This window comes from Microcaecilia unicolor, chromosome 3 (genome assembly GCF_901765095.1).
Source record: "Microcaecilia unicolor chromosome 3, aMicUni1.1, whole genome shotgun sequence".
In the NCBI taxonomy this organism is placed as follows: Eukaryota; Metazoa; Chordata; class Amphibia; order Gymnophiona; family Siphonopidae; genus Microcaecilia; species Microcaecilia unicolor.
This window is the reverse complement of record NC_044033.1, coordinates 155,335,496-155,362,949: the sequence shown is the minus strand read 5'-3', so window position 1 is coordinate 155,362,949 and position 27,454 is coordinate 155,335,496. Positions and strand designations below refer to the sequence as shown.

The 27,454-nt window shown below is 42.5% G+C and overlaps 1 protein-coding gene across 1 annotated transcript in view; it reads left to right on the top strand.

Moving 5' to 3' along the window:
- Positions 1-27,454, top strand: part of BIRC6 (baculoviral IAP repeat containing 6) — a 965,314-nt gene that overhangs the window by 539,459 nt on the left and 398,401 nt on the right. Inside the window, 1 exon segment of the mRNA XM_030196513.1 lies at positions 17,556-17,685. Within this exon segment, the coding sequence (XP_030052373.1) occupies positions 17,556-17,685 (130 nt within the window).

The following is a 27,454-nucleotide window of genomic DNA, read 5'->3' as shown; positions in this document are numbered from 1 at the left end:
TTGAGGAAAGGAAGGTGAGTAGTGGAGAGTGCCTCAGGGGTCGTGCTGAGGCCGATTCTGTTTAATATATTTGTGCGAGTCATTACTGAAGGGTTAGAAGGAAAAGTTTGCCTTTTTGCGGATGACCCGAAGATAGCCAATAGAGTGGATACCCTGGAGGGAGTAGAAACCATGAGAAGGGATCTTTTTTTTTTTTTTTAATCTTTTTATTCTTTTTTATCATAATACAAAAAATAAATGCTCTTCAATATAGTATGTTAAACATTACAGATATGTGATATAATCATCCAAGACATCCAACTACATCAGTTACTTTTTGCTCCCCTGTTCTTCCTTCCCCCCCCCCCCCCCCCCCCCCATCATCGGTACAGGATATAGCCTCTTTAAATCCCTTTCCATTGTTCATACATATGCCATATTTTTTGGAATTGTTGTACTTGCCCTTTTTGGATAGCTGTCAATTTTGACATTTGATAGAGATGGTGCAGTCTACCTTTTATTATCTGCATTTTGGGGACTTCCTTCTGTCTCCACGCTTGAGCTAACGCCAGTTTAGCTGCTCCCAGGAGATGGATAGCCAGCTTATGACAATGTATAGGGCTCTTCCCTGGGCGTGTGTTCAGTAGGCAGTATTGGGCCTGAGCCGGGTATGTTATCTTTAACATGTCGTATAACATGTCTAGAATCTCGGTCCAGAACTCCTGAACCCGGGGACATTCCCACCAGATGTGCCAAAATGTCCCTCGTCCCCCACATTCTCTCCAGCAATCTGTTGCAATCTATGGATAGAATTTATGTAGACGCACCGGGGTATAATACCATCTATACAAAATTTTATAACCGTTTTCTGCCAGTGACTGGGCGACGGCCGGCTTCAACAGGTGTCTATACCCAGCCGCCCACCATTCCTCTGTATACTGCGTCTGGAGGTCTTCCTCCCATCGCCTCATATAAAAGCCTTGGGGCGACGAGAGGAGGAGCAGTGCTCTATATAGGCGTGTTATGCTACCTCTCCCACCCCCCCTCATCGCCTGCTCTAACCCTGTCTCAATCAGTTCCAGCTCATCCCTGGCCCTCGTCAAGATGTAGTTCCTTAGGCAGACATAAAAGACCAGATCCCTTTCCTCCAGATCAAACTCTTCCTGTAACTCTTCAAAGGTTTTTATTTCTCCATTACTCCACAGCTGTCCCAACCTATTGAGCCCTTTCTTGGCCCACACTAAGTATGTTCTCTCTTGTACCCCAAGAGGGAAGCCCGGAGCACCTCATATGGCCATCTGTAAAAAGTATTTTCTGTCTGGAAACACCCTTCTTCTGATTTGGAGCCATGTATTTAATACATGAGAAGGGATCTTCAAACGCTAGAAGAATGGTCAAGGGTTTGGCAGCTGGAATTTAATACCAAGAAGTGCAGAGTGATGAACTTAGGGTGCAGAAATACAAAAGAGACGTACTGGATAGGAGGGGAGAGATTGATAAGCTCGGCTTAAGAGAGGGACCCCGCTTGGAGTATTGTGTTCAGTTTTGGAGGCCTTATCTTGCTAAGGATTGTAAGACTTGAAGGAGTTCAGAGAAAAGTGATGAAAATGGTGGGGGGTTTACATAGCAAGACATACATGGAGAGACTTGCTGACCTAAACATGTAAATCCTGGAGGAAAGGAGAAACAGATGTGATATGATACAGATGTTCAAATATTTGAAAGGTATTAATCCGCAAATAAACCTTTTCCTGAGACGGGAAGGTGGTAGAACTAGAGGGTATGCATAAAAGTTGAAAGGGGCCGACTTAGGAATAATGTCAGGAAGTATTTTTTTCATTGAGAAGGTGGTAGATACCTGGAATGCCCTCCCACGGAAGGTGGTAGATATGAAAACTGTAATGGAATTCAAAAGTGCATACAACAAACACAAAGGAATCCTGTTTAGAAGGATCCAAAGAAGCTTAGGGGAGATTAGGTGGGAAAGCAGTGCTGGGCAGACTTCTGCGGTCTGTGCTGTGATTGAGGCTGAATAGACTTGGATGGGCTGGAGTAGCGCTTTTCAGGGGTTATGACAACAACTTCAGAAATTTTAGAACAAGGCCAGTGCTGGGCAGACTTCTGAAAAAGGCAAGGATAAATCAAGAGCAGGTATACATATGATGTATCACTTCATACCATATGTAATGAGTTTATCTTGTGGGCAGACTGGATGAACCATACTGGTGTTTATTTGCCACTATCTGCCATGGTACTATGTTACAAAATATGGTGCTTGATGGACCTGTGGTCTGACTCAGAATGGCATGTGGCTGGATAAAGGGAGTCTATATGTTGCTTTTTTAATTGGTTATTTATCATGTTTGGACATAGAAAAGAGATATGGTAAAGGAATGACATCACCTGATTTCAATTATTGCGTTTGCTTCTTGTGTCAGCACTGCATTTTCTTGAAAAAGACAAACAGTTGCATCCAGTACTCTGATTTTCTTGTATGAGAAGCAAAAGAAATGTTACAGCACAGAATAATGTGAATGCAACTACATGTGGATAGAAGATCATAGAAACAAAAACAACCGCAGAAAATGTAAATATGTTCTATTGATTTAATCAATCATCTTTGATCCCAGAACAGCAAAGAGGTATGCAATTTTTTTAATCAAAATGAGCACTATAGTAAGCACTTAGACTAAGCAGATGGAAAATAGTCATATAACCATAACATTGTCAGGTTGCCCAATCAATAAACCTCAAACCAAATTCCCTCACCCAAACACTACAGAGTACCAAATCTCAACACACAGAAAAGAGAGAAAGCATCAAAATAGACATCTAATCTGCCTTTCATATAATGAAAAAAGAGCCCATACAGCCTAAAAAATGTATCCGTGCTTTCTCGTGACCCTTAGCAACAATACTCATCCACTGATATGAAAATGTTTGTTAATTACTTTTCTTATTTCTTCCTAAATTAAATCTTGCCACAAGCAATACATTTTGCAATAGCCAGTTTCGTCATGGTAATGTCCTTTACATGTTCTCTTGTCATGAATACTGGCATTTAAGGGCATATTAAGCTCTGACATTAAAGGAGATAATCATAGGCACAGTTTGTCTGCTTCATTTGGATGGATTCGGCAAGGGATAGGGAGTTCACTTTAGTGCTGGGGCGAACTAACCCCCCCCCCCCCCCCAAATGGGCATTGATTATCTTTCTCTCTCCACCTCCCACACTTATTATCACTCTCAGTCCCCATCTCCTCCTGCTTCAACCTTTCCACCTGTTCAATTGTAGATGCAGGAGGGTAACACAGTAAAATATATTTCAAACCATTGGATTTCTTTATGATTTTTAAATTCATTTGTGTAGGCTTTTTTAATTTTTTTAACCTTTCCTTAGTAATCCAATTTATCTTTTTCCACATTTTCTCTTCCCTCTGATTTCTGTTTCTTTTTCAGTTACAGAACAAAACAAACAACTTGCTTTGTAGGTTTTGTAATTTTTTTGCTTCTTAGCTTTTTTAATGTTTTTATTATTTTGTTTTTATAATTCTTTGTTTGTAACCCATTTTATTCTGTAAGCATTTCCTCTAGATTTTTGTATCCTCTTGTCAACTTTCTTTTGTTTATTATTCCTAGGTTCTGTTTCTTTTATTTCTCCCTTTTCTTCATTCTCTTTATACTACCTGTGCTCTTTGTTCTCTTCTCACTACCTTACTGTTCTCTCACACACACCCTTGCTCATCTCTTCCTCACATTATTCCTCTCTACTTACTCACTTTTCCCCACCTCTCTATAATTCCCTTGTCACCTCTTTCCCTCCTTCTACACCTCGCTCTTGTTTCTTTGATATTGCCCTTCTCCCCTTTCCCTTTCCTCTTCTCCCCACCCATCTTTAAACTCTACCTTTCCCCCTCTCATGCCTCTCCTTGCCCCTTCCCCCCTTTTTTCCATTTCTTCAGTCCATCTTCTCTCCCTCCTTTTTCCTCCTCCTATCCTCATGTTCAGGCATGTCGGGACGCAGAATTTGGAGCCCATGTCTTGTCTGCAGGGCTTCCTAATTCCCACCCTTAACTTTACTGCTTTGGTACTTCCCATCAGTCCAGGCCAGTCTGGAGGGACGCTAAGGAAGGAGAAATTCTTACCTGCTAATTTGTTTTCCTTTAGTCCCTCCAGACTGGTCCAGAACCCACCCTTCTCAGTGGTTGTTTGTTGATTCTGACCTATGTGGTTTGTTGATTTTCATGTGGCACAGGACTTTTTGGTGGTCTACCTTTTTGTTAATGCTGTGAGGCGTTTGAATTAAAAAAAAAAAAAAGAGAAACAAAAGCATTTCAAAATTATTTATGGGTTTTATGACTCAAGCCATTTAGAGGCATGGTGGGACTATAAGCCACAAATGTTGGTGGCGCTCATGCATGGAGTAAAGGAGGTTTGGGGTTACCTATAGGACGCTGGATAAACAAAGTGATAGCGACTGAAACTGCTGTCAATGAGCTGCTGCACCAGAGGTCTACTATGTCCTTGACCTATTACAAATATCGGCTATATCGACGGAAACAATGAAGGTCGGTTGTTGGCTAGATTGATTTTGCAGTGGGAAGGGCCACATCGATCCTTTCTTTAAATGCACTTGAAGGTAGTTACCAATGATGCTGATATTTGTGCGTTCTGCAAAGTATTATCAGAACCTTTATGCCCCCCCCCCCCCCAGATCAGGAATTAAATAGCCATATGTATCTAGATCACCCGTCTTTGCCAGCCCTAAATCAGGTGGACAGAGATCTCTTGAATGCCCATGTGAGGGCTGAGGATGTCTACTGGGTGATAAAGCAGAGCTCTTTACTGAAAGTACCTGGCACCGATGGCTTTAGGGTCGAATATTACAAACTGTTGGTGGAAGACATTACTTATCCCCCTTGTAAATAAGTTCAGTCTTATGGTTGAGGTAGGGGGGGGTGCCCAAGTCTCTGAAAAGTAGTGTTTTTACCAAAGCGTGAGAGGGAATCCCACTCTCTCTGAGTCATATCGCCTTCTCTCTCTCTCGAATGTGGAAATTACATTTTTGGCCCAAATCTTGGCTATTCAGTTGAACTGGCTCTTACCTTCTTTTATACATGAGTCTCGGGTAGGATTCATTCAGGGTCATGCGACAATGACTTGAGGAAAATTCTGATCCCTTTGGAGCGACGGGAGTGGCTCTGCTTTCCATCATTGTTAATCAGTTTTGATGTGGAAAAGGCATTCACCTGGTTGCATTTGGGAGTTCCTCTTTGCTACTTTGGATCGATATGGGTTTTCCGGGCGTTTTGTTTTTGTTTCATTGATAAAGGCTTTATATTCCTCACCTAGTGCTAAAATCATGGCTAACAGACAGGAGTCGGCAAGCTTTTCTATCTTTCATGGAATGCAACAAAGTTGCCCCTTATCCCCTCTCCTGTTTGTCTTAACATTGGACTCCTTAATCAAAGATATTTACGCGACTGGACATCCAAGGTGCATCGGTGGGTCATCAGTGCTTTAAGGTAGCCACTTTTGTGGATGATCTTTTAGTGCACACCACCAATCCTGGTATCTCCTTGAGATCCTTATTGGAGCTTTTTATAGAATACTAGTAAAAAAGGCCCATTTCTGATAAATGAAACGGGCGCTAGCAAGGTTTTCCTCGGAGTGTGTATGTTTGAGAGAGTGTGTGTATGTGACAGAGAGAGTGTGACTGGGTGCGAGTGTGTCTGTGACAGTGTATGTATGAGAATCAGAGTGTGTGCCAGGGGCCCATCACTCCCTCCTCCTCCCCAGTTCCAGGGTCGTCCCCCCTCCTAGTCTCAGGGTCTATCCGAGTTAGCTGTGCACCGCAGCTGACCTTGTTAAATCACCGAGGGCAATACTCTGGGAGGAGTTAATTGCTTTGTAAGGAGCTGTGCCCCACAGCTGACCTTGTTAATCACCCAGGGCAACCACTCCAGGTGCTTGAGAAAACAATTATCTCCCTCAGCTATTTCTGTCTGCTTGTTTTAGTGCTACTTGCTAAACCGGATATCTATGCCACCTCAAGTTTCCGGCTGGAGGCTTCAATTAGAACGTTGGAGGTGCCTTTTATATAGATATAGATGGGGGACTATGAATATTTCTGTTTGAATTTGGTGAAATTGGAAGTCATGGCCTCTTTGGAGCAGGGGCGTAGCCAGACAACAGATTTTGGGTGGGCCTAGGGAAGAAGTGGGTGGGCACCAATTGTTCTCCTCCCCCCCCCCCAACCACCACCCAAAAAATATCTCAGCTGGTGGGAAAACGCTTCTTTCCACCTTGGCAATCTGTAGCAGGCATGTGCTGAAAACTGAACATACACAGGTGCCGGTATCATGGAGAGTAGCATTTTTGTTACCATCTGGAGGAAGTGTTCAGTTGGCTGAGCTTGGGATCCCACAGCTACCACTAAACATGTGCTACTGTTGGGTGGGCCTGAGCCCTAAGCGGATGGGCCCCGGCCCACCCAGACCCACCTATGGCTACGCCACTGCTTTGGAGCCAGGTGCATTGGATCTGTGCGCCACTATTTCCTTTGAACTGGACAGGGGGCTCTTTCAATTATTTAAGTAAACAATTAGGAATAGATGTGGAATCCTTATATTCTCTGAATGTCTCTAAATGATGCACAGGCCTGATTAGAGGACTGGAAGAATCAGCTCATGTCTTTGTTGGAGAGAATCAGCTTGGTGCACATGATTCTGTTGCCAAAATGGCTTTATCTTCTGCAGACCCTTCCACTTCGCTTAAAGTGGGCCGACATCCGCTGTCTCCATCAGTTTTTTTTTTCTAAATTCTACTGGGCATGTAGGAAGCCTAAGCTGAAGTTTCATTTCTTGATGGGCCGTTTGGGGGGGGGGGGGGGGGGGGGGAAGGGGTTGTGCTTACCAAATGTGCAGCTCTACAGTGATGCTTTTATTATGCCACCTTCACGATAGGCTATTTGCCAAGTCACAGTTTACCCCATTGGCGATGGAAGCAGCATATTATGCCCCCAATACACTTCATTCCTTACACCAATACTAGGGTTCATTGCTCCCTACGAAGTTGCCTTCTTTTTTTGTCCAGTATGTGCAGTCTGGCAGTGACTTCTTGGCTGGTTGGATGGGAATCTTCAAGTTACTGATTTGATTTCCCTGCGAGGTAACATAGATTTTGAGCTGGGACTGGACAATGTTATTTTTGTGGATTGGGAGAGAAGGGAATTAGTCCTTTTAGAGCATGTGCTCAATGATGACTGTAGTTTGTTACCTTTTGAGGAGCTTCAGCAGAAAATTGGGATCAGATGGGGGAATCAGTATGCCTACTGCCAAATCAAGCATTACATTGCTCCTTTAGATAGGCCACAATTGGCGTTACATATGGAGTCTTGTATTAGAGACTTCTGAAAGTCTATTCCTGACATTAACTTCTGTAATTCTGTTCCTGAGTGGAAGGATTTCTGTAGCTGGCCTACATAGAGTCTTCACCAAGTTGGGTTCAAGGACTGATCTGAAGGATGTCCATCAAAATTGGGTCAATAATCTGGGGTTGGATCTGTCAGATTGGAATTTTTTAGTTAATATTAGGAGTGTGCCTGCACTCACCACCTGTGCTTGGCTAGGGAAATATTATAGAGTCTTACGTTGGGCTTATTTTACTTAGTTGTAGTTGTGGGGATATGCAGTCTCCTTTGTGTATTAAGTCTGGTAGACAGTACTTTCTGGAGCTGCCTGGTGTTTTAACAGTTTTGGTAGTCTGTACGGCGATATATGATGTATATTTTGAATATTAGGCTGTTGAAGTTCGTTGGACAGTTGCTATTAGATAAACCGGGTAGTTTTAGGGGGGCAGAGTAAGGCACAAATTTCCTTAGTTCATAAAATGTCTGGTGGCCTGTAAATGCATCTTGCTGATTTGGACCTCCCCTAAGCCCCCTGTGTACTGGCATTGGAGGAATAAGATGAATCTGCTGATTTTCTGGGAGGTATGGGATTCACGGGGCTTTCATAAAAAGAGGAGCTGTTCCTGTTTGTGTAGGAACCGTATTTGCAAAGTATGCACTCGCATGGTCATAGTCTCCTGTTAAATGTGTTGGGCTAAGGTCAGTTATCGGCCCCCTTATTGTGTCTGTGGAGGTGATTTTTCTGGACATTCGGTTGAAGGCTTGGGAGTGTGTGTCATAGTGCTCGTCATAGTGCTCTCGATTTGTGTGTATGTTGGGGGGGGGGGTTGGGTAGGCAATTGTATTGTAGCACCTGAAATGTCTGTAGTTTGTCCTGTTTCTTTCTTGTGCTTGCTTCATCCTGGTGGCAGCCTGGGTTTGGAGGGGTGGGGGGAAGATTTGATATTCTGTATAACAAAAATTACTGAGACTGGTGTATGTGGGTCATTTCATACTTTCTTTAATAAAAAACATTTTACACTAAGCCATAGAAGCAATTATGCAAGTGAGACTCAAGCAGAACAAGTACAGCTCAACTGTGGGTGTCTGTTTTGTTATGATCCTGACTCTGAAGGGAGTGCACAACAGGTGCAGAATTCTCAGTCTCCACCTGTTTGTAGGAATGAATATCCCATCAGTCTAGGCCGGTCTGGATGGATTAAAGGAAAGCAAATTAGCAGATAATACCTAATTTCTCAATTCTGTTGGATTAGTTTCCTGTAATGTTTCTTAGGAACACTGTAGGCTACCTTTTCAGACTCCGGTGATTCTAAGAATAAGATGCAGCTGCATAAAACTTTAATGTAAAAAAGAAGTAACATCCTTTAGTGATGGTTAGTAATGCTGGATGAACTTTGAAAATCCAGAGTATTTCATAGATAAAGAGGCTCATTTTCAAAGCACAGACTTACAAAGTTCCATAGGTTACCTTGGAGCTCATTTTCAAAGCACTTGGACACACAAATTACCACAGATTACTATTCTACTTTGTATGTCTAAGTTCTTTGAAAATACACCTCTGTGCAACTTTGTAAGTGTATCTGCTTTGAAAATGAGCACCATAGTGTTCTAATGGATGGTGCATCTAAAATGTTTGATGACAATTAACTTGATTGGAATCAGACTTGTTCATAGCAAGGGATGATATTGATTGGGGGGAAGGGGGGAGTAAGTGAAAAATGCAGATGATGAGATCCTTTAAAATAAAAAAAAAGATTGGAGGAAGTGACGTCATCGACTGCAATGGTCGCTTGAAACTTTAGCTCTGGCTCCCCTCCGAATTAAACTACACTTTTGATCGAGCTTATGATCCCAGCAGTACAGCGATCGAAGGTATGCAGCTAAGAGATATCGAGGATTCCATATATCTTGATTTCTGTGATGAATCGGCAAGCAGATCTCTCCCAGTTTTGATTCGCGACCGCGAACCACATGGGAGGCCCGCAGGTGGAGGCCCTGCAGCAGATCCAGCAGTCAGAGGAATTATCCCCGCCAGACTTATTTGGCTCCCCGATGGATAAGGCAACATCGGAGGCACAACCCCTTGATGAAATTAAAGAATGGCTAAGAGAGATCTGCGGAGAGCTGAAGGCAGTGCGAGCGGACTTAGCCACCCTGGGAGCGGACCTGCGGGGAGAAATTCGGGAGCTTGGGACCAGATTGGAAGGAGTGGAGACTCGAATGGATGATCAGGCGGAGGACTTATGCGCTATTCATAAGCGGTGTGACGGTACGCAAGCAGACTTTCAGCAGCTTGCAGAAAAGATTGAAGAACTTGAGAACCGGGGCCGTAGGCGCAATTTGCGTTGTAGAGGCCTGCTGGAGGTTCCGCTATATCAGGACTGTGAAGCAACAGTGCAGCAAATTGTCAGCTCTTTGCTAGCGGAGGCGGGAACAGCGATTGAACCGGTGGGGGTCCTGCTGGAGCGTTCGCATAGAGCTCTGGGGCCTGCACAAGGAAATCTTTCTAAAGATATTATTGCCTGTTTTCAGGACTTTAAGCTAAAGGAACAGGTTCTGCAGGCGGCCCGCAAAACTCATAACTTCAAATGGGACACGTATGCTATTGAAATTTACCAGGATTTAGCTGCAGCTACCCTGAAACGTAGAGCTGCGCTGAAGCCAGTGACTCGTAAGCTACGCGAAATGGGAATTAAGTATTGCTGGAGACATCCATTTGCTCTGATCTTTTATAAAGATGGCCGCATGCAGCAAATCAAAACGATAGAGGACGCCAAAGAGATCCTGCCCGAGGGCACCACTGTGGAGCCTGAGTCTTCCTTCAGAAGATCCAAAGCAACTTCCTTGCCTGCGCGTCCATGGTGGCAGCGCATGGAAAAAGATCACAAGCACCTACAGCACCAGAAATCTGATGGACAGCTGACCTGACTGCATTATGGGTGTGGGCTGCTAATTAGGCCACTTGGTTTGTTTGATGTTTGAGTGAAGTTTGGCCTGAGAAATTTAATTTGATTCTGTAATAGTGGGTAATAATCTGCTGGGAATATGATGGAATATGATGTGTATCTTAATCTAAATTTAAAAAGCTAGGAGGTGGGTGGGGAGCGGAGGGAACAAGTCACTTCTCTTCATTTGATACCTCTCTGTTATGTTTAAAGGGAGGATTTCAGTGTTTTGGGTGTGGTGGGAGGGTGGGGAGGGAATAGGGGTGGGAATAGGGACACAAGTGACTAGAGAGTTTCTGATTGTTCAGATTTCTGGGGAGGAGCGGCCGGCCAGTCTGGCGACTGGCTGATTCTATCTTATCAGAGCTCTCATATGTGGTGCAAATAGAGAACCACAGTAAAGAATACATTAAGTTCAATTGTTGCAGGAATTACCACTATTGTTAGCAGAATCTGTGGTACTTCAGGAGTCAAACACCACACACCAGAATGAGAGAGAAGTCTTTTTTATTTGCCAGCAAACAAAGTAGGACATCAGCTCTAGCTCTCTCTTTATCTTCAGCTCTCTGTGTCTTCTCTCTCTCGTCTCAGCTCCTTCTCAGCTCTCTGTGTCTTGTCTCTCTCGTCTCAGCTCCTTCTCTTCTAACGTAAGCTGCTTCTGCTCTCAGTTATATAGGGTCCTACACCCTTCTAGCCCCCCCTTTCTCACCAGATGGTAAAGAATAGATTGATTACCCTGTCTTGAACTAATTATTACTACACATTTACTTAAAAATATCAGTTACATAGGTTTCAGATATTTCCTAAACTGACCTATGACCTGGGGCCTCTCAAACTAGACAATGTGGCACCTATCTCCTGCATTTTATTATTATTCAATTCTCAGATTCCCAATCATAGCTTAAACGGGGTTCATTGAGGGGCTAAGGGGCCAGTCTTGCTTAATGGCACACAGACATGGTTTGTTATTATTTTCAGAAGACCAGTCCTACACTTAGCTAATCAATCAAGGAGAAGAGTTGACTTGTCCTGACCTCTTTCACCTAGCTAGGACTGTGGATAATTCAAACCAGATGATGACCTCTTAAACTGCAGACAAAGCTCACTTGAAAGTCAGACACTGATGTAACACTGAATTGAAAAGATATTCTACATAGAAATAGAACTTATTAATTAAACAGAATAAAACATATTCTAAAATAAGCAGAAATCAGAATTCCTTATAAGACAAAATCTAAATCATCTAGAATTATTTAAACCTACTCTATCTCCTTCTAAACAGCGTTCAGTCTAATCCTTTAAACTGCCTGCGAAACTGTCCAGTATGCCTTGCTCATAATGGCATCCAGATGTGGTATATTTATTATGAACAATCCATCACTCAAAAGGGACAAAGAAAGTTTCATTTCTCACTGACATTTCTAACCTCTAGTCTAGCAAAAGCTAGACATTTGAGCAATCAAAACCAGATGGCATTCCATCACTTGCAGGACTGAACCAAACAAACAGAATTAACAAATATGATTTCTCTGCCCAGGCTGCCTCACAATGATAATGGGGAAGTTCCCTGGGTGTTATGTGGCTTGGGTTGAAAGCAGTACTGTGAGGACATTTCATAGCCTTAAAGTCGCATATACATAAAGAGCATAGGGCAGCGGTGCAGGCCCTGAGGAACAAATTATCAGTAGTAGAAAAGACTTGGCAGCGGAAGGCCCCACAGCACTCACACGCAGAATTAGAGCAATTACATAAGTTGCAAAATGAACTACATGAGTTGCAATTAACTGATATAGCTGAGCAATTGCAATGTGTTAAGCAATGCCAATTTGAGTTTGGAAATAAATCTAGTAAACTTCTAGCTCACAAGCTTAAAAAGCAAGCCACTCGCAATCATGTGGCTAGCCTTAAAACAGAGGATGGCACAGTAACATCTGAGATACTACAAATACAACAGTGTAATCCATTGGGTTGGTCGTGAGCCCTTGGGCCCTGGCCGAGGCCAAGGGGAGACCGACCCACCACCACACACCCCAGCTATCCAGTACCCCTAAGCTACCCCTCCCCGCAGTCCCTCAGGAAGAAGGGAAATAGACATACAGGCGGGCCTCGCGGCCAAACCGGAACCCACACACACAGAGCCACTCGTGCGAGCCTCACGGCTGAACTGGAACCCAATCACACACAGGGAGGGGTGAAAGAACCCAGAGGGCCCCCCGGGCCCCAAGATGCCAGACAGGCGCTGAACACCAGCAATAGGGCAGAGGAAGAAACAAAGGACCAGAGCGGGCCACGCCCACCCAGGGGACTAGCACAGGACAGGGGAACTAACACAGCAACCCCCCCCCCCCCCCCCACCAGGGTAGGAAGCCCCAGGCAGAAGCCAGAGGAACCAGACACAAAAGGAAGGCAGAAAGCCTTTGCCTCAAACCCACTGTAGACAGAGGCAAACAGAACACAAAGGGTTAAGCTTGTAGAGCCAGCAGAGAGAGAGTTACATAAATCAACAAACAATCAGAGAGAACCCTTCCCTTCCCCCAGAGGGAGCAGGGCTGATAGAACAAACACACTGGCAGAGGCAGGAACACATACACACAGTACACAAAGGGTTAAACTCACTGAGCCCGCAGGCCGGGACACTGGGAAGAGAAATCCTTAAAACAAACAAACAAAGGAGAAGCTCTCACTCAGCCCAGAGCCCCAAGGCTGAGCAATGCCCAGCCCCCACTAAACAAAGGAGCAGCTGACCCTGATTACAGAGCTACGCACACACACACAGCAGCAGCTAACCCAGAGGGAAGGAAAAGAATACTCTAACCAACACAGATCCCTGTCAGAACCTAGAGCACGTTCTGAGAGAAAACTAGCAGGCTTTCCAGTTACCACCAAGCGTAAGTAACGCAAAAGCAGAGAAACTCTTCAGCTGCAGGCCAAATTACTATCCCCCGACGTCAGCACAACCCCTGGCAGCCAGTCAGAAGAGACGTCCCCCCCTCCCCCTCAGCCAAACCGGCAGAATCATAACAAACAGTCATTCCAGAGTTTTATGAAAATCTGTATACTCCGGATATACATCTTTCGAGGGAGGATATCAGGAATTATTTGCATCAAGTTACATTGATGAAACTCTCAGCGGGGGCCCAACAGCAATTGTCTAAGCCGATTGATTTAGAGGAGATCCTTCGGGTGATCCGTGGTCTCTCCTCCAGCAAGGCACCAGGACCAGATGGTTTCACCAACAAATTCTGTAAAATTTTTGCTAAGGTCCTGGGGCTGTTGCTGGTGCGTTTGTTCAATTCATTTAGTGAAGGTCAGCCTGTCCCGGACACATGGAATTTGGCCAACATTTCAGTTATATTGAAGCCAGGCAAAGATCCCCTTAATTGCGGCTCCTATCGGCCCATTTCCCTTTTGGGGGTTGATTATAAAATCTTTACTAAAATCCTAGCCACGAGGTTGCAAAATTATCTTCCAGCTTTGATACATGAAGATCAAGCGGGCTTTATTAATGGCCGACAGACTTTTGATAATATACGGCGTGCACTCTATCTTATGTATTATGCTAGGACAAATAAAATCCCTATGGGTCTGTTATCTTTGGACGCGGAAAAAGCGTTTGATAGGATGCACTGGCCATTTATGTTTGCAGTCCTAGAAAAAGTGGGCATTGAGGGTCATTTCCTATCATGGATACGTCTCCTATATGAGAAGCCTTGTGCCTCAGTGAGAGTTAATGGTCGGGGATCACCCTCCTTTTGCTTGAAAAGCACGAGACAGGGATGTGCCCTATCGCCTTTGCTTTTTGCACTGGTGGTAGAGCCATTGGCCTGCAATATAAGAGCGCACCCGGAGGTTATGGGATTATCTGTCCAGGGTTTGGAATCCCGTATTCTGTTATTTGCAGATGACATTTTGTTAACACTGACTGACCCAGATATCTCCTTTCCTGCGGTGTCGTCACTTCTGCAGCAATATGAGCGGGTTTCGGTTTTTAGAATTAACATGGAAAAGTCAGAAGCCTTGAATATTAGTCTCCCAGATACTCAGGTGGTACAGCTAAAGTATAAATTTCCCTTTCGCTGGGCGACTCAGTCCATTCGATATTTGGGAGTTGACTTGACACGTGACTTGAATGAACTATATGAAGCAAACTTCCCATGGAAATTACTTGAGCTATTTAAAGAGTTAGATGGGAGGGTTTGACAATTTCTTGGATGGGCTGCATCAATGCAATTAAAATGATCATTCTCCCTAAATTACTCTACCTGTTTATGGCTCTCCCTATTGCCCTTCCAGACAGTTTCTTCCAAGGCCTAAAGAGAAGAGTGTTCTCTTTTATATGGAAAAAGAGACCACCAAGTGTGTGCGCAGCAGTGATGTTCCAGAGACCTGAGCATGGAGGAATGAGTGTGCCATCCTTTGTCGAATACTATCAAGCTGCCGAACTTCGACTCTTGGCAGAGTGGTTCCACGGGTCGAGTAAGAGGCAACTTTACGAACAGGGAGAGTTAGCTTCTTATCCCTTACGGGCTGTTCCCTGGCTGCCGGGTCGATTATTGAAAAGGATAGCGGCTGCGGCTCCTCCACTTCTTCGTTGGCCGCTGATGACTTGGGTGGCTGTGCGCTATAGGTTTTTTCCCAGGGCGACAATATTTTACACATATGTATATTCGCTTTGCTCCACAGTTTATACCGGGGAGTCTAGATGTATGTTTTAAGTCCTGGGAGAGATTGGGATTGTCTACATTGGGCCAAGTGAAGGGAGGAGGGTGAGCTTTTAACATTCCCAGAACTTCAGGAGGAATATGGTCTCCCAGCTGGTCATGTGCTCCAATATCAGCAGTTAAAAGACTTTGTGGTTAGACGAGCCAAAGAAGAATTGACTTTAGCGGCAATTCCCTTGGAGTATGCGCTGGTGAGTGGAGCTAGCAAGGAGTGTGTTTCCAGAATTTATAAGGCTCTTCTGGCTTATCGGAGACCAGTGACATACTATTTGTCAAAGTGGGAGCGAGCAATGGGGGTTTTTTAGATTTTAATCAATGGGAGAGTATATTTAGATCCTTGCTCAGGGTGTCGGTTTCTAGTAATTTAATTGAAAATGGACATAAGATTTTATATAGCTGGTATTACACGCCTAAGCGGTTGTCAAAAATTTTTGCTGCAAATTCAGCTCTCTGTTGGAGACAATGTGGGATGGAGGGAGATATGGTACATATTTGGTGGGTATGCCCACATGCTCAACAGTTTTGGATTGCAATCCTTGACTTTGTATTTGAGCTTACTGGAAGCCGATACCCTTTAAAGTTGGATCATTGTCTTTTGCATGTAAGACCAAAGAATGTGAAATCCTCCACACACCATTTGGTGGCTTATATATTTGTGGCTAGTAAGTTATCACTTGCTGCTGCTTGGAAGCAGCCAACCCTACCGGGACTTCGCCAGATTTTGCATAAGTTGGACTACATTCATTTGATGTCTAAGCTAACAGCTTTGCGTTCAGGTCAGCTCATGAGTTATCATCGGATTTGGGACCCTTACGTACGATGGTCATCTAACCCTGATGCCTCTCAAGTGTGATAGTATCAGAGTCTCTGAGAATACTACAGAACAGTTTGGCGGGGGGGGGGGGGAGGGAGGAGGAAGATATGGGGGATGTTTTATTTGTACGATTGTTTGTGGATGTTTGGTTTATGCATAAGCAAATCTTTGAATTATTGTAAAAGCTGAAAAATAAAAATTAAAAAAAAAAAGATTTTGTGAGACCTTGGGGAAAGGAGTAAGAGCTTGTGCAAACACTGTAGAATAACATTTTATAAAATAATCCACAAAGTTAGATTTTCCCACTAGGTGGCATATCAGAGCCATAAATATGGCAATGGGACTTAAGATTTCTTGGGTTGTAAGATAATGGTGTATTTTTAAAATACTTTTTTTAACTGAAGGCAAGTAATTCTGTTTTTAATGGTATACTATTGTAACATCCATTCTGTTCTTAATGGGGGTCTTTTTATTAAGGTGTGCTAGTGGTTTTAAGTAGTGCTAAAAATCAACTGGTGCTAGATCCTGAGATGCCCATAAGAATATAATAGGCATCTCAGCGTGTGGCACCAGCTGATTTTTAGTGCAAGCTAAAAACGCTAGCGCATCTTAGTAAAAGACCCCCTATAGATTAAAACAAAATCAGATAGTAAAATAAAATTTAATTATCATTAGCATAATACTTTGGAATATAAAAAGTTTTCATAGCCCAATGAAAGCTCCCATAGAAGAGAAACCATTCCAAAGCTTAGATGGACATTTGAGTAAACAGTGCCAACTCCATGACTGTTTAGATGTAAGTGAAGATATAACACTGTGAAAAATACTCTGGGTTGAAACTTTGAAGCAAGTTAAAAAATATATATAAAACACTTAAAAAAAAAAAAACCAAACAACTCAAAAAGCCCTGAGCTTGAATTAGCAACCAATGTGTAACCTCATCAGTTACTCTATCATATTTCTTTGTTCTAAAAATCAGTCTAGCAGCAGCAGTGCATTGACTGAAGTTGGTCATCACCCTTATAAACTCCCTAATACAAAGCATTACAATAGTGAAATATGAGGTAAGATCAATAATTGATATTACCTCATCTGTTCAAGACTGATGTTATAAGATTTATGTACAACTTTAGTGATTTGCATATACATAATTGAATTGAGCCAGGTATAACACACAGAACTGCTTACCTCCTAACCAAAAATAAATTAGAAAGCTGGTTGGTCATTTATATACATACATATATTATCAATGATTTTTTTTCTCCTTCATGTGCAGCAGATGTACTTTTCACCATAATAAGGACTGCCACCATATTATTTTACATGTGATAGTATTATTTTGTTTATTTGTTTACATGCTGACTAGTGTGGGTTCCCAAGCATGGTACAATAAATCAGAGTTGGAAGGGATCTGTAATGGGCACATTGTACTTCCAACCCATTTTTACCTCCCTCCCACACTACAATTATACAACATAATATACAACCTTAACCAGATATAATGAGCTAGCTTACATACTGTACTCATTTTACATGTTGAATTGATTAGGTTTACTTTATGGTTTGTTCTCCAGGTTGCACTGTATATTGCTACGTAGGAAGTAAAATAAGTTGTACAGATTAATAAACAAATGAGGGACTATTTTTGAACCCTGGAACAATAATATTATTCTTTATTTTTATAGTTGTACAAAGGTAGAATTAATGCTACTAGCCATGTTATCCAGCACCCGATGTATGGAGCAGGCCATAAGTTCCGCACCCTTCACTTGCCAATTTCAACAACATTAGTAGAAGTTCTGGATCGTGTTTCAGGCAAGTTTAAATTTATTTATTTTTAATTTTTTTGCAATTTATTTACATTTTTTGGGGGGGGCAATGGATACACATTGTGATATTAGCAGTAAAATAGGTGTAAATTGCTTTACATCTAAGACATCTGTCAGTGTTTCTCTTTCCAGGATTGGTTGCAGCAACAGCATTTAAAATATCATAAATTGCTATGTGGTGGTGATCTGTTTTATCAGTACTCTGGGATGGATAACATCCGGTCCAGGAGATTTGCTACTCGTCAATTTGTCGGATTCCCCCCTTACATTCTCCAGGTTTATAGAGATTTCATTCAGTTTCTCCGACTCCTCAGCTTTGAATACCATTTCTGGTACCAGTATCTCTCCCAAATCTTCATCGATGAAGACCAAAGCAAAGAATTCATTTAATCTGTGTGCTTTGGCTTTGCCTTCCCTGATTGCCCCTTTTACCCCTTGGTCATCTAGTGGTCCAACCGATTCTTTTGGCGGCTTCTTGCTTTTAATATACCTACAAAACTTTTTGTGTGTTTTTGCCTCCAACGCAATCTTTTTTTCAAAGTCCCTCTTTGCCTTCCTTATCATCGCTTTGCATTTGACTGGCCATTCCTTATGCTGTTAGTTAATATTTTCAGTCATTTCCTTCTTTCATTTTATGAAGGATAATATTTTTGCTCTAATAGCTTCCTTCACCTCATTTTTTATCTATGCCGGCTGTTGTTTGGTCCTCCTCCCTCCTTTTTTAATACACGGAATATATTTGGCCTGGGCTTCCAGGATGGTGTTTTTGAACAACATCCACACCTGATGTAAGTTTTTAACCCTTGAAGCTGCTCCTCTAAGTTTTTTTTTTTTTCACTGTTCTTCTCATAGTCTCCTTTTTGAAAGTTAAACGCTAATGTATTGGATTTCCTGTGTGTACTTACTCCAGAGCTAATATCAAATCTGATCATATTATGATCACTATCAATCGGCCCATCACCATTACCTCCCACACCAGATCATGCGCTCCACTAAGGACTGGGTCTAGAATTTTTTCTTCTCTTGTCCATAAAGCAGTCCTTGATTTCGTCAAGGAGTTTTACCTCCGTAGCATGCCCTGATATTACATTTACCCAGGCAATATTGGGGTAATTGAAATCACCCATTATTATTGTGTTGCCCAGTTTGTTTGCGATCCCTAGTTTCCTTTAACATTTCTACATCTGCTCGTCCTGGCCAGGCGGACGGTAGTACACTCATGTCACTATCCTGTACCCCTTTACACACAGAATTTCAATCCATAGGGATTCCAAGGTGTGTTTTGTTTCCTGCAGGATTTTCAATATATTTGATTAAAGGCCCACCTTAACATACAATGCTACCCCTCCACCAATTCGATCCACCCTATCACTACAATATAATTTTTACCCTGGTATGACAGTGTCCCACTGGTTAACCTCCTTCCACCAGGTCTCAGAGATGCCTTTTATATCTAATTTTTCATTTAGTGGAATATATTCTCCCATCTTATTTCTTATGCTTCTGGCATTCACATATAGACATTTCAAACTATGTTTGTTGTTCCTATTTACATCATGCTCAGTACTTGACAGTATTAATTTGATTTTTATTTTTATTTAAGGACACCTGATCTACTCTTTTGCAACCTCACTATCGGGATACCCTTTCTTCCATATTTTGGTGATATCTTTGAAAGATACCTTATTCCGAACCATGTGCTTTTGAGAGACTGTTGGCCTTCCCCCAGTTTCTAGTTTAAAAGATGCTCCATCTCCTTTTTAAATGCCGATGCCAGCAGCCTGGTCCCACCCTGGTCAAGGTGGAGCCCATCCTTTCGGAATTGGCTCCCCCCTTCTCCAGAATGTTGCCCAGTTCCTAACAATCAAAACCCTCCTCCTTGCATCATCGTCTCATCCACGCATTGAGACTCCAGAGCTCTGTCTGTCTCTTGGGCCCTGCGCGTGGAACGGGTAGCACTTCAGAAAATGTTACCCTAGAGGTTCTGGATTTGAGCTTTCTACCTAAGAGCCTAAATTTGGCTTCCAGAACATCTCTCCCACATTTTCCTATGTCATTGGTATTCACATGTATCAAGACAGCCAGCTGCTCCCCAGCACTGTCTAAAATCCTATCTTGACGCGTATGGTTCACCACCTTCGCACCAGACAGGCATGTCCACCAGCCTCCAGCTATGTACATGCCTAACAATCGAATCACCAACTACAACAGCTGTCCTAACCCTTCCCACCTGGGCAGTTGCTCCTGGGGACACATCCTTGATTTGAGAGGATTTTGCATTCCCTGGTGTGCTGGTCCTGTCTATAGGACTACTTCCAGCTGCACCAGGGTGATGCTGTCCTTTTAGAAGGCCTCCCTCCTCCAAGGCAGCACAGGGGCTGCCAGATTGGTAGTGGGACTTCTCTACAATGTCCCTGTAGGCCTCCTCTATGTACCTCTCTGTCTCCCTTAGCTCCTCCAAGTCTGCTACTCTCGTCGCGAGAGAACTGGCTCGTTCTCTGAGAGCTAGGAGCTCTTTGCATTGAGCACACACATATGATATCTCACCAACTGGGAGATAACCTTACATGTGACACTCAATGCAAGAGACTGGATAGCACCCCTCTCGCTGCTGGGCTACTGTCTGCATCTTGGTATTATAGAGTTGTTTAATTAAAACTTCTTAAGGTACTATGGATATCAGATGAATATAATGATCCTTACGACTGGTGTAATTTGTAATTTATTTAGGGTTTGCTGCTTAGAAACTAATGTAATTAAAACTAATGAAAATTGAAAATTCCCCTCTTGGTGTTTTAATTAGAATAATTGGCTATAAATAAAGAGTTGAGCTAGGGATGGGTGGGAATGAGGACTACACTGGGCCCTTCTTTGCCTTCTAGAGACTATCTGTTAATGCTGTGGCAGAAACTTCAAGTTTTAAAACTATGGGGAGAAGGGTTGTCTTTCTGCCACCAAACACTACCTCTCTGATCCAGCTAAAAGGTTTGCTTGCCTTTTTTTTATTTTAAATTTCTAACTGTGTTTACCTCTCTGATCCAGCTAAAAGGTTTGCTTGCCTTTTTTTTATTTTAAATTTCTAACTGTGTTTATCAATATCCTATAATTCCTCTTTTAAACCCTAATCTTTAAGTTGCCAATCTCAGAATAAAGTAATGTCACTTACCCAAAGAGATGTCCTCTTCTCTCAAAACTTCTCAGAAGTTTGTTGTAACTTTAATTGTAGTTCTTTGTAATACGATTTTAACATTTGACAGTTTTGTGGGGTAGAGCTGTGAAAGCATTAATGATTAGAAAAATGGGGATGTGATTTAAGGAGTTTGAGCCACTATTCTATGGGGGCCTGTTGAGATACAGACCTCCCAAAATACAGCAGCCAGGCTGATATTCAGCAAAACATGCTTTGAAAGTGCCAAACCCCTCCGAGAAAAACTGCATTGGCTCCCAATCAAAGAACGGATCAGCTTCAAAATCTGCACTCTAGTCCACAAAATCATATATGGCATAGTCCCAGGATACATGATAGACCTCATAGACCTACCAATAAGAAACAGAGTCGGGTCTGCAAGATCATACCTAAACTACCCGAATTGAAATACAAAACAACCTACGCATCCGGCTTCTCCTACATAAGCACACAACTATGGAATGGCCTCCCAAAAGTTGTGAAAACAATCCATGACCACCTGAACTGTAGGAAATCACTAAAACCCAACCTCTTCAAAAAGTCCTACCCCAATGATCCTACGTAAACCTCTTCACCCAAAACATAGCATGCCTAATGATCGTACTGGACAACACACAATCTTCATCCTTTCCTCCACACATACCTCATTCGATCACTATACAACCTTGCATTTGTTAACAACCGACTGGGCAAGCGCCTTAACGGTAACTATGTAAGCCACATTGAGCCTGCAAATAGGTGGGAAAATGTGGGATACAAATGCAACAAATAAAAATAAAAAAATATTTGAAAGGTATTAATCCACAAATGAACCTTTTCCGTAGATGAGAAGGCGGTAGAACTAGAGGACATGAAATGAGATTGAATGGGGGCAGACTCAAGAAAAATGTCAGGAAGTATTTTTTCACGAAGAGAGTGATGGATACTTGGAATGCCCTCCCTGCGGGAGGTGGTGGAGATGAAAACGGTAACGGAATTCAAACATGTGTGGGATTAACATAAAGGAATCCTGTTCAGAAGGAATGGATACTCGGAAGCTTAGCGGAGATTGGGTGGCAGAGCCGGTGGTGGGAGGCGGAGCTAGTGCTGGGCAGACTTCTACGGTCTGTGCCCTGAAAATGGCAGATACAAATCAAGGTAAGGTATACACAAAAAGTAGCACATATGAGTTTATCTTGTTGGGCAGAGTGGATGGACCGTGCAGGTCTTTTTCTCCCTTCATCTACTATGTTACTATGTAACATGGTAGGATTGTTATTATCTACATTCTTGAAATCAGTCTCTTTTCCTGAGTTATTCTTTAGTTGTTAATGCTTTATATGTATTGGTGTGATGCTTGCCTTGGGAATTGTTCAGTAAGTAGTCTGTAGCGTTGTCATAGAGGCAGGCAGAAAGGAATAAATTGGTTATGATGCAGAGATCCTATCTGAATTGGTTGTATGTTTGACATTTGTTTGGTTTTCATATTATGTATTGATTATATATGTTTATTGTTCTCTGCATAGGTATAATCAGAATATAAGTGAATAAACTAGCATGGCAGGATACGTATTTTCTTAGGTTCGTAATATGGATAGCTAAAGGAGCTTTTAAGAATTTTATACAGCAATGTTGTCGTGGAAATTATAAACTAGGATAGAAGAGTTGAGGCTGCTGTTTTAGTTGACGGTTTGATCTTTAGGAACATGAATAGCTGGATGGCTGATGGATGTACAGATTGCTTGGTAATTTGCTTGCCTGGTTTAAAGGTAGTGCACCTCACATGTCACGTAGGGGTCCTTTAAGCTGTGGCAAAAAGTGGCCTTATTTGCACCCTTGCACAGGTTTGTACCACATTCTAAGGCCGTTCTTGCTGCAGTCGTAAAATGGCTGATTTTTTATTTTTTTGTATTAATCTCCATGCTGTAATGTTGCCATTATTACACTATGCAAAAACAGAAGAAACAAATCCTCGCAAGGATATAGATTGTAGAACAAAACAGCGAAGTTGAATTAAAAAAATGGACGAAGCTCCAGATAAAAAATCACTATTTATTGATCGATGAGCAAGACTCGACACAGCTGTGTTTCGGCCTACAAAGCTTGCATCAGGAGTAAGTGCATGCTCTGTTTAACTGCATGCCGTACTTCGGTCCTGTTTTTGGCACCATCAGTTTCTATGGGGACAAACTTCGGTTTAGCGCACCACTGATAAGTGCAAGATTCGCTTATATGCGTGGGTTAAGACCGCGCCTATGCAGGAAAGACTCCGCATAAGCTCATGCACGGAATATGGAAGCCAATTGGCAAGAGACAAAGGGGCGGTAAATTTGAAATCTCGTTGGTTAACTGCCACAGGCAGAATTAGCGAAAGAATGTTGCTAGAGCGGACACTGGAGTCGCCGCCACGCAACTGTAAGACTTTAACACTGGCTGAACGACTAGAAGTTCTTAAAAAATTAGAAAACAAAGTCAAGCATCTATTGCTAAAGAACATGGTGTCACTCCCAGTCAAATTTCACATATCTTGAAGCAGAAAGACCAGCTTCTGGAATACTGGCAAAACAATACAAATCCACACCGGAAACGAAAACGGGCAGGAAAAGCTGAGGAGGTAGAAGATGCTCTTCTTCGGTGGTTTTCTCAAGTCAGGAGCAGACAATTTCCTGTCAGTGGTCCACTGCCTATGGAGAAAGCTAATCAGCTAGCTGAAAGTCTTGGACTAACTGAATTCAAAGCCACTGTTGGATGGTTGGAAAGATGGAAGGAGAGGAACAACATAAAATTCAAGAGACAGCATGGTGAAATACAAGACGCTAATGACTTTGGTGCTGAAAATTGGGTTGTTTCAGTTCTTCCTACCATCTTGAACGAGTTTGCACCTCGTGACATTTTCAATGCTGACGAAAACGGTCTCTACTGGCGAGCGATTCCTGATGGAACACTTGCATTCAAACAAGCCGAAACTACAGGAGGTAAAACGTTGAAGGAGCGACTGACGATCCTCCTTTGCTGCAATATGGATGGGAGTGAGAAGTTGGAATCCCTCGTCATTGGAAAAAGCAAACAGCCCTGTTGTTTCAAGAATGTTAAGCGACTTCCTGTGTCATACGAAACTAATGCAAATTCATGGATGATTGGGGAAACTTGGAAGCTGTGGCTAAAGAAGTTAGACGCTAGAATGCAGGCACAAAAGCGTCAGATTTTGCTGCTTTCTGATAATTGTGCTGCACTCAGTGATGATGTCAGACTGTCTAACGTCAAGGTTGTCTTTCTGCCACCAAACACTACCTCTCTGACCCAACCTATGGATCAGGGCATAATAGCCAATTTCAAACAACATTATCGGGCTTTTGTGCTACGTCGTCTGATGAGCATTATGGATGACCAGACTGTGAAGGATAAATGTGCTGTTGAACTGGCTCATAATCTATCACTGTTGGATTCCCTACATATGCAGAAAGAAGCCTGAAATCATGTTACACAGGCAACCATTGTGAACTGCTACAAGCGGGCAACCATTGTTAAGGATGTGAAGAGGGACGAAACAGATGCAGCTTTTGCAAACGCGTCAGATGAACAGATCATGTTACACTGGCAACCATTGTGAACTGCTACAAGCCGGCAAGCTTTGTTAAGGATGTGGAGAGGGACAAAACAGATGCAACTGTTGCAAACGCGTCAGATGAACAGGCTATTGACATCCCAGCCTGTGTTACTGAAGAGGAGTTTCATCACTATGTAGCTGTTGATTACGATCTACAAACAGCTGACGACAGCACTGATGTCCAGATATGCTCCTATACGCAGGCAACGGCTGATGATGAAACCGATGATGAAATGAGCAGTGAGGCACATGCTGATGAAATTCAACAACCTGCTGTCACTTTTGCAAGAGCGCTGGAGAGTCTCAACACCGTGCGGGCCTATCTGGAGGCCACTGGATGTCAGTGCTATGACAGTTTTTACCATCTGGCAGACGTAGTCTATGGAACTCACAGACACAAGAGTGTACAGAGGATCATGACTGATTACTTCAATTAAGCCTAATGTCAGTTAACGGAGACTGTATAACGTCAGTTAACGGAGACCTTATACTGTATGTATAATAAACAGTACTGTACATATGTTTATCAGATGTCAAGCTTCTTTGGGTCACAACGGTTAAGTGCACACTCCGGTTAACTGCATATATTTCTTTGGTCCCAGAGCCTTGCACTTAAGTGGATTGCACTGTACTTGAAAAGTATTTATATAGAAACAAATCTCTTCCAGAGAAGGGGAAATGGTAAAACTAGAGGACATGAGCTGATGTTGCGGGTTGGTAGACTTAGTGTCGGGAAATTCTTTTTCACGGAGATGGTGGTCGATGCCTGGAATGCCCTCCCGAGGGAGGTGGTTGAGACAAAAACAGAGACAATTCAAAAAGGCATGGGATGAATACATAGGAACCCTATTAGAAAACAGATGGTAGAAAACAAAAATAAATTAAAAAAAAGAAAATCTTAAATGGCTGCAGGGGGTGAATGTGTGAGTGGCGCTTGGTCGGCTACTCTGGCTGTGAAGAACTAAGGCAAGTGCCAGGCAAACTTGTAGGTCTGTGTCTGTATATGGCAATCCAGTTTAGGATAGGCTGGAAAGGGCTTCAGTGGCAACTTCAGTAGCTGGAACCGAGGACAGTGCTGGGCACACTTTTACGTTCTGGGTCTCGCAATGACAAGACAGATTTGATAGGATGGAGTGAGCTTTGATGGCAACTCCAGTAGATGAAATATAAGAACAGAGCCAGGCAGACTTTTACGGTCTGTGTCCCCCAGAAACACCAAAGAAAGACTCATGATAAAGTATGTATCATCATATTCATTGTTAATTTAATCATGAATTGATGAGTGTGACTGTTGGACAGACTGGATGGACCATGAATTGATAGAGTGTTACTGTTGGGCAGACTGGATAGACCATTCAGTTCTTTATCTGCCGTCATTTACCATGTTACTATGCTTTAATTCACATTCATAAGTTTTTGTGCCTGAATTGGTTGTTTCAGGTCTTGCCACAGCATCTCTATTGGGTTCAAGTCAGGACTTTGATTAAGCCAGTCAAAATGTTAATTCTTTTTCTCCTCCGTCATTCAGATGTAGATTTGCTTTTGTGTTTTGGATCATTGGCTTGCTGCATGACCAAATTTCACTTAAGCTTCAGCTCATAGACAGAAGAGCAAAGAATCTCTTTAAGAATTTTCCAGTACAGTGCAGATTTCATGGGTCCTTCAATAATGGCAAGTTTTCCAGGATCTGAGGCAATAAGCAATTCCCACACCACCACCAGCATGTTTGACTTTTGAGTCATCTGTCCATAGAGCATAATCAAAAAAGGCTTGGTGATCAACCAGCTGAGAGCTGACAAATTAGACGATAGTTGATGTGGCTGTTAGATAGCAGCAATTTCTGTTGAGCTACTTTCCCATGAGCACCATTTTTGTCCAGTCTTCCTTATTGTGGAGTCATGATATGAGTGGAGGAGTGGCCTAGTGGTTAGGGTGGTGGACGTTGGTCCTGGGGAACTGAGGAACTGAGTTCAATTCCCACTTCAGGCACAGGCAGCTCCTTGTGATTCTGGGCAAGTCACTTAACCCTCCATTGCCCCAGGTACAAATAAGTACCTATATATAATATGTAAGCCGCATTGAGCCTGCCATGAGTGGGAAAGCGCGGGGTACAAATGTAACAAAAATAAAAAAATATTAGCTGAGACTAGAGGCCTGTAGTTCTTTGAATGTTCTTCTGGAATGTTTTGTGTCTTCTCAGATGAGTTTTCGCAGCACACTTGGAGTAATTTTTGCAGGCCAGCCACTCCTGGGAAGATTTTCACTGTTCCAGGTCTTCTCTGTTTGGAGATAATGGTTTTTTTATGTGGTTTGGTGAGGTCCAAGAGCTTTAGAAATAGCTTTGTAACCTTTTCCAGACACGATATTTCAACAACTTTTTTCTCTTTTGAAAAATTTTTTTGATTGTGGCATAGCATTCTTGTAAAATCTTTGTGGTGACTACTCCACTCTTATGGCAAGGTTCAATATATAATGATGTTTAGATTCAACAGGGCTGGTTGTAATCAAGCTTGGCTGTTTTCAGTCAGCTGGATCTAATGAACAATTAAATGTGGTCAATTGATTAACTAAGCATTTATTTTTTCACGTGTGTGAGATGACTGTTGAATAACTTTGATCCTTAAATTATATAATAATTTAAAAACTGTGTCATGTTACTCAGTATCCCTTTGTTTAATATTACATTTTATTTAAAGATCAGAAATCATTTAGTGTGACGTATATGCAATAAAAAGGGATATCAGTAGCGTGCAAAAATGTTAACATCGCATCTGGGTTTCTTTCTTTTATTTTGTTTGGGCGGTCCTTCCAAAAGCATCTGACCGCTTTTTTTTTTTTTAATGGCTCTTCAGTCCCAAGCCTGTCTGCTTCGCACTGTTGATGTGATTCAAAATGGTTGTGGTGATGTTGCGTATGGCTTATAAATGAAGGTGATAACCTCATTCCTTTCCCCTTTAGCCAGGACACAGCGCAATAGCAGTA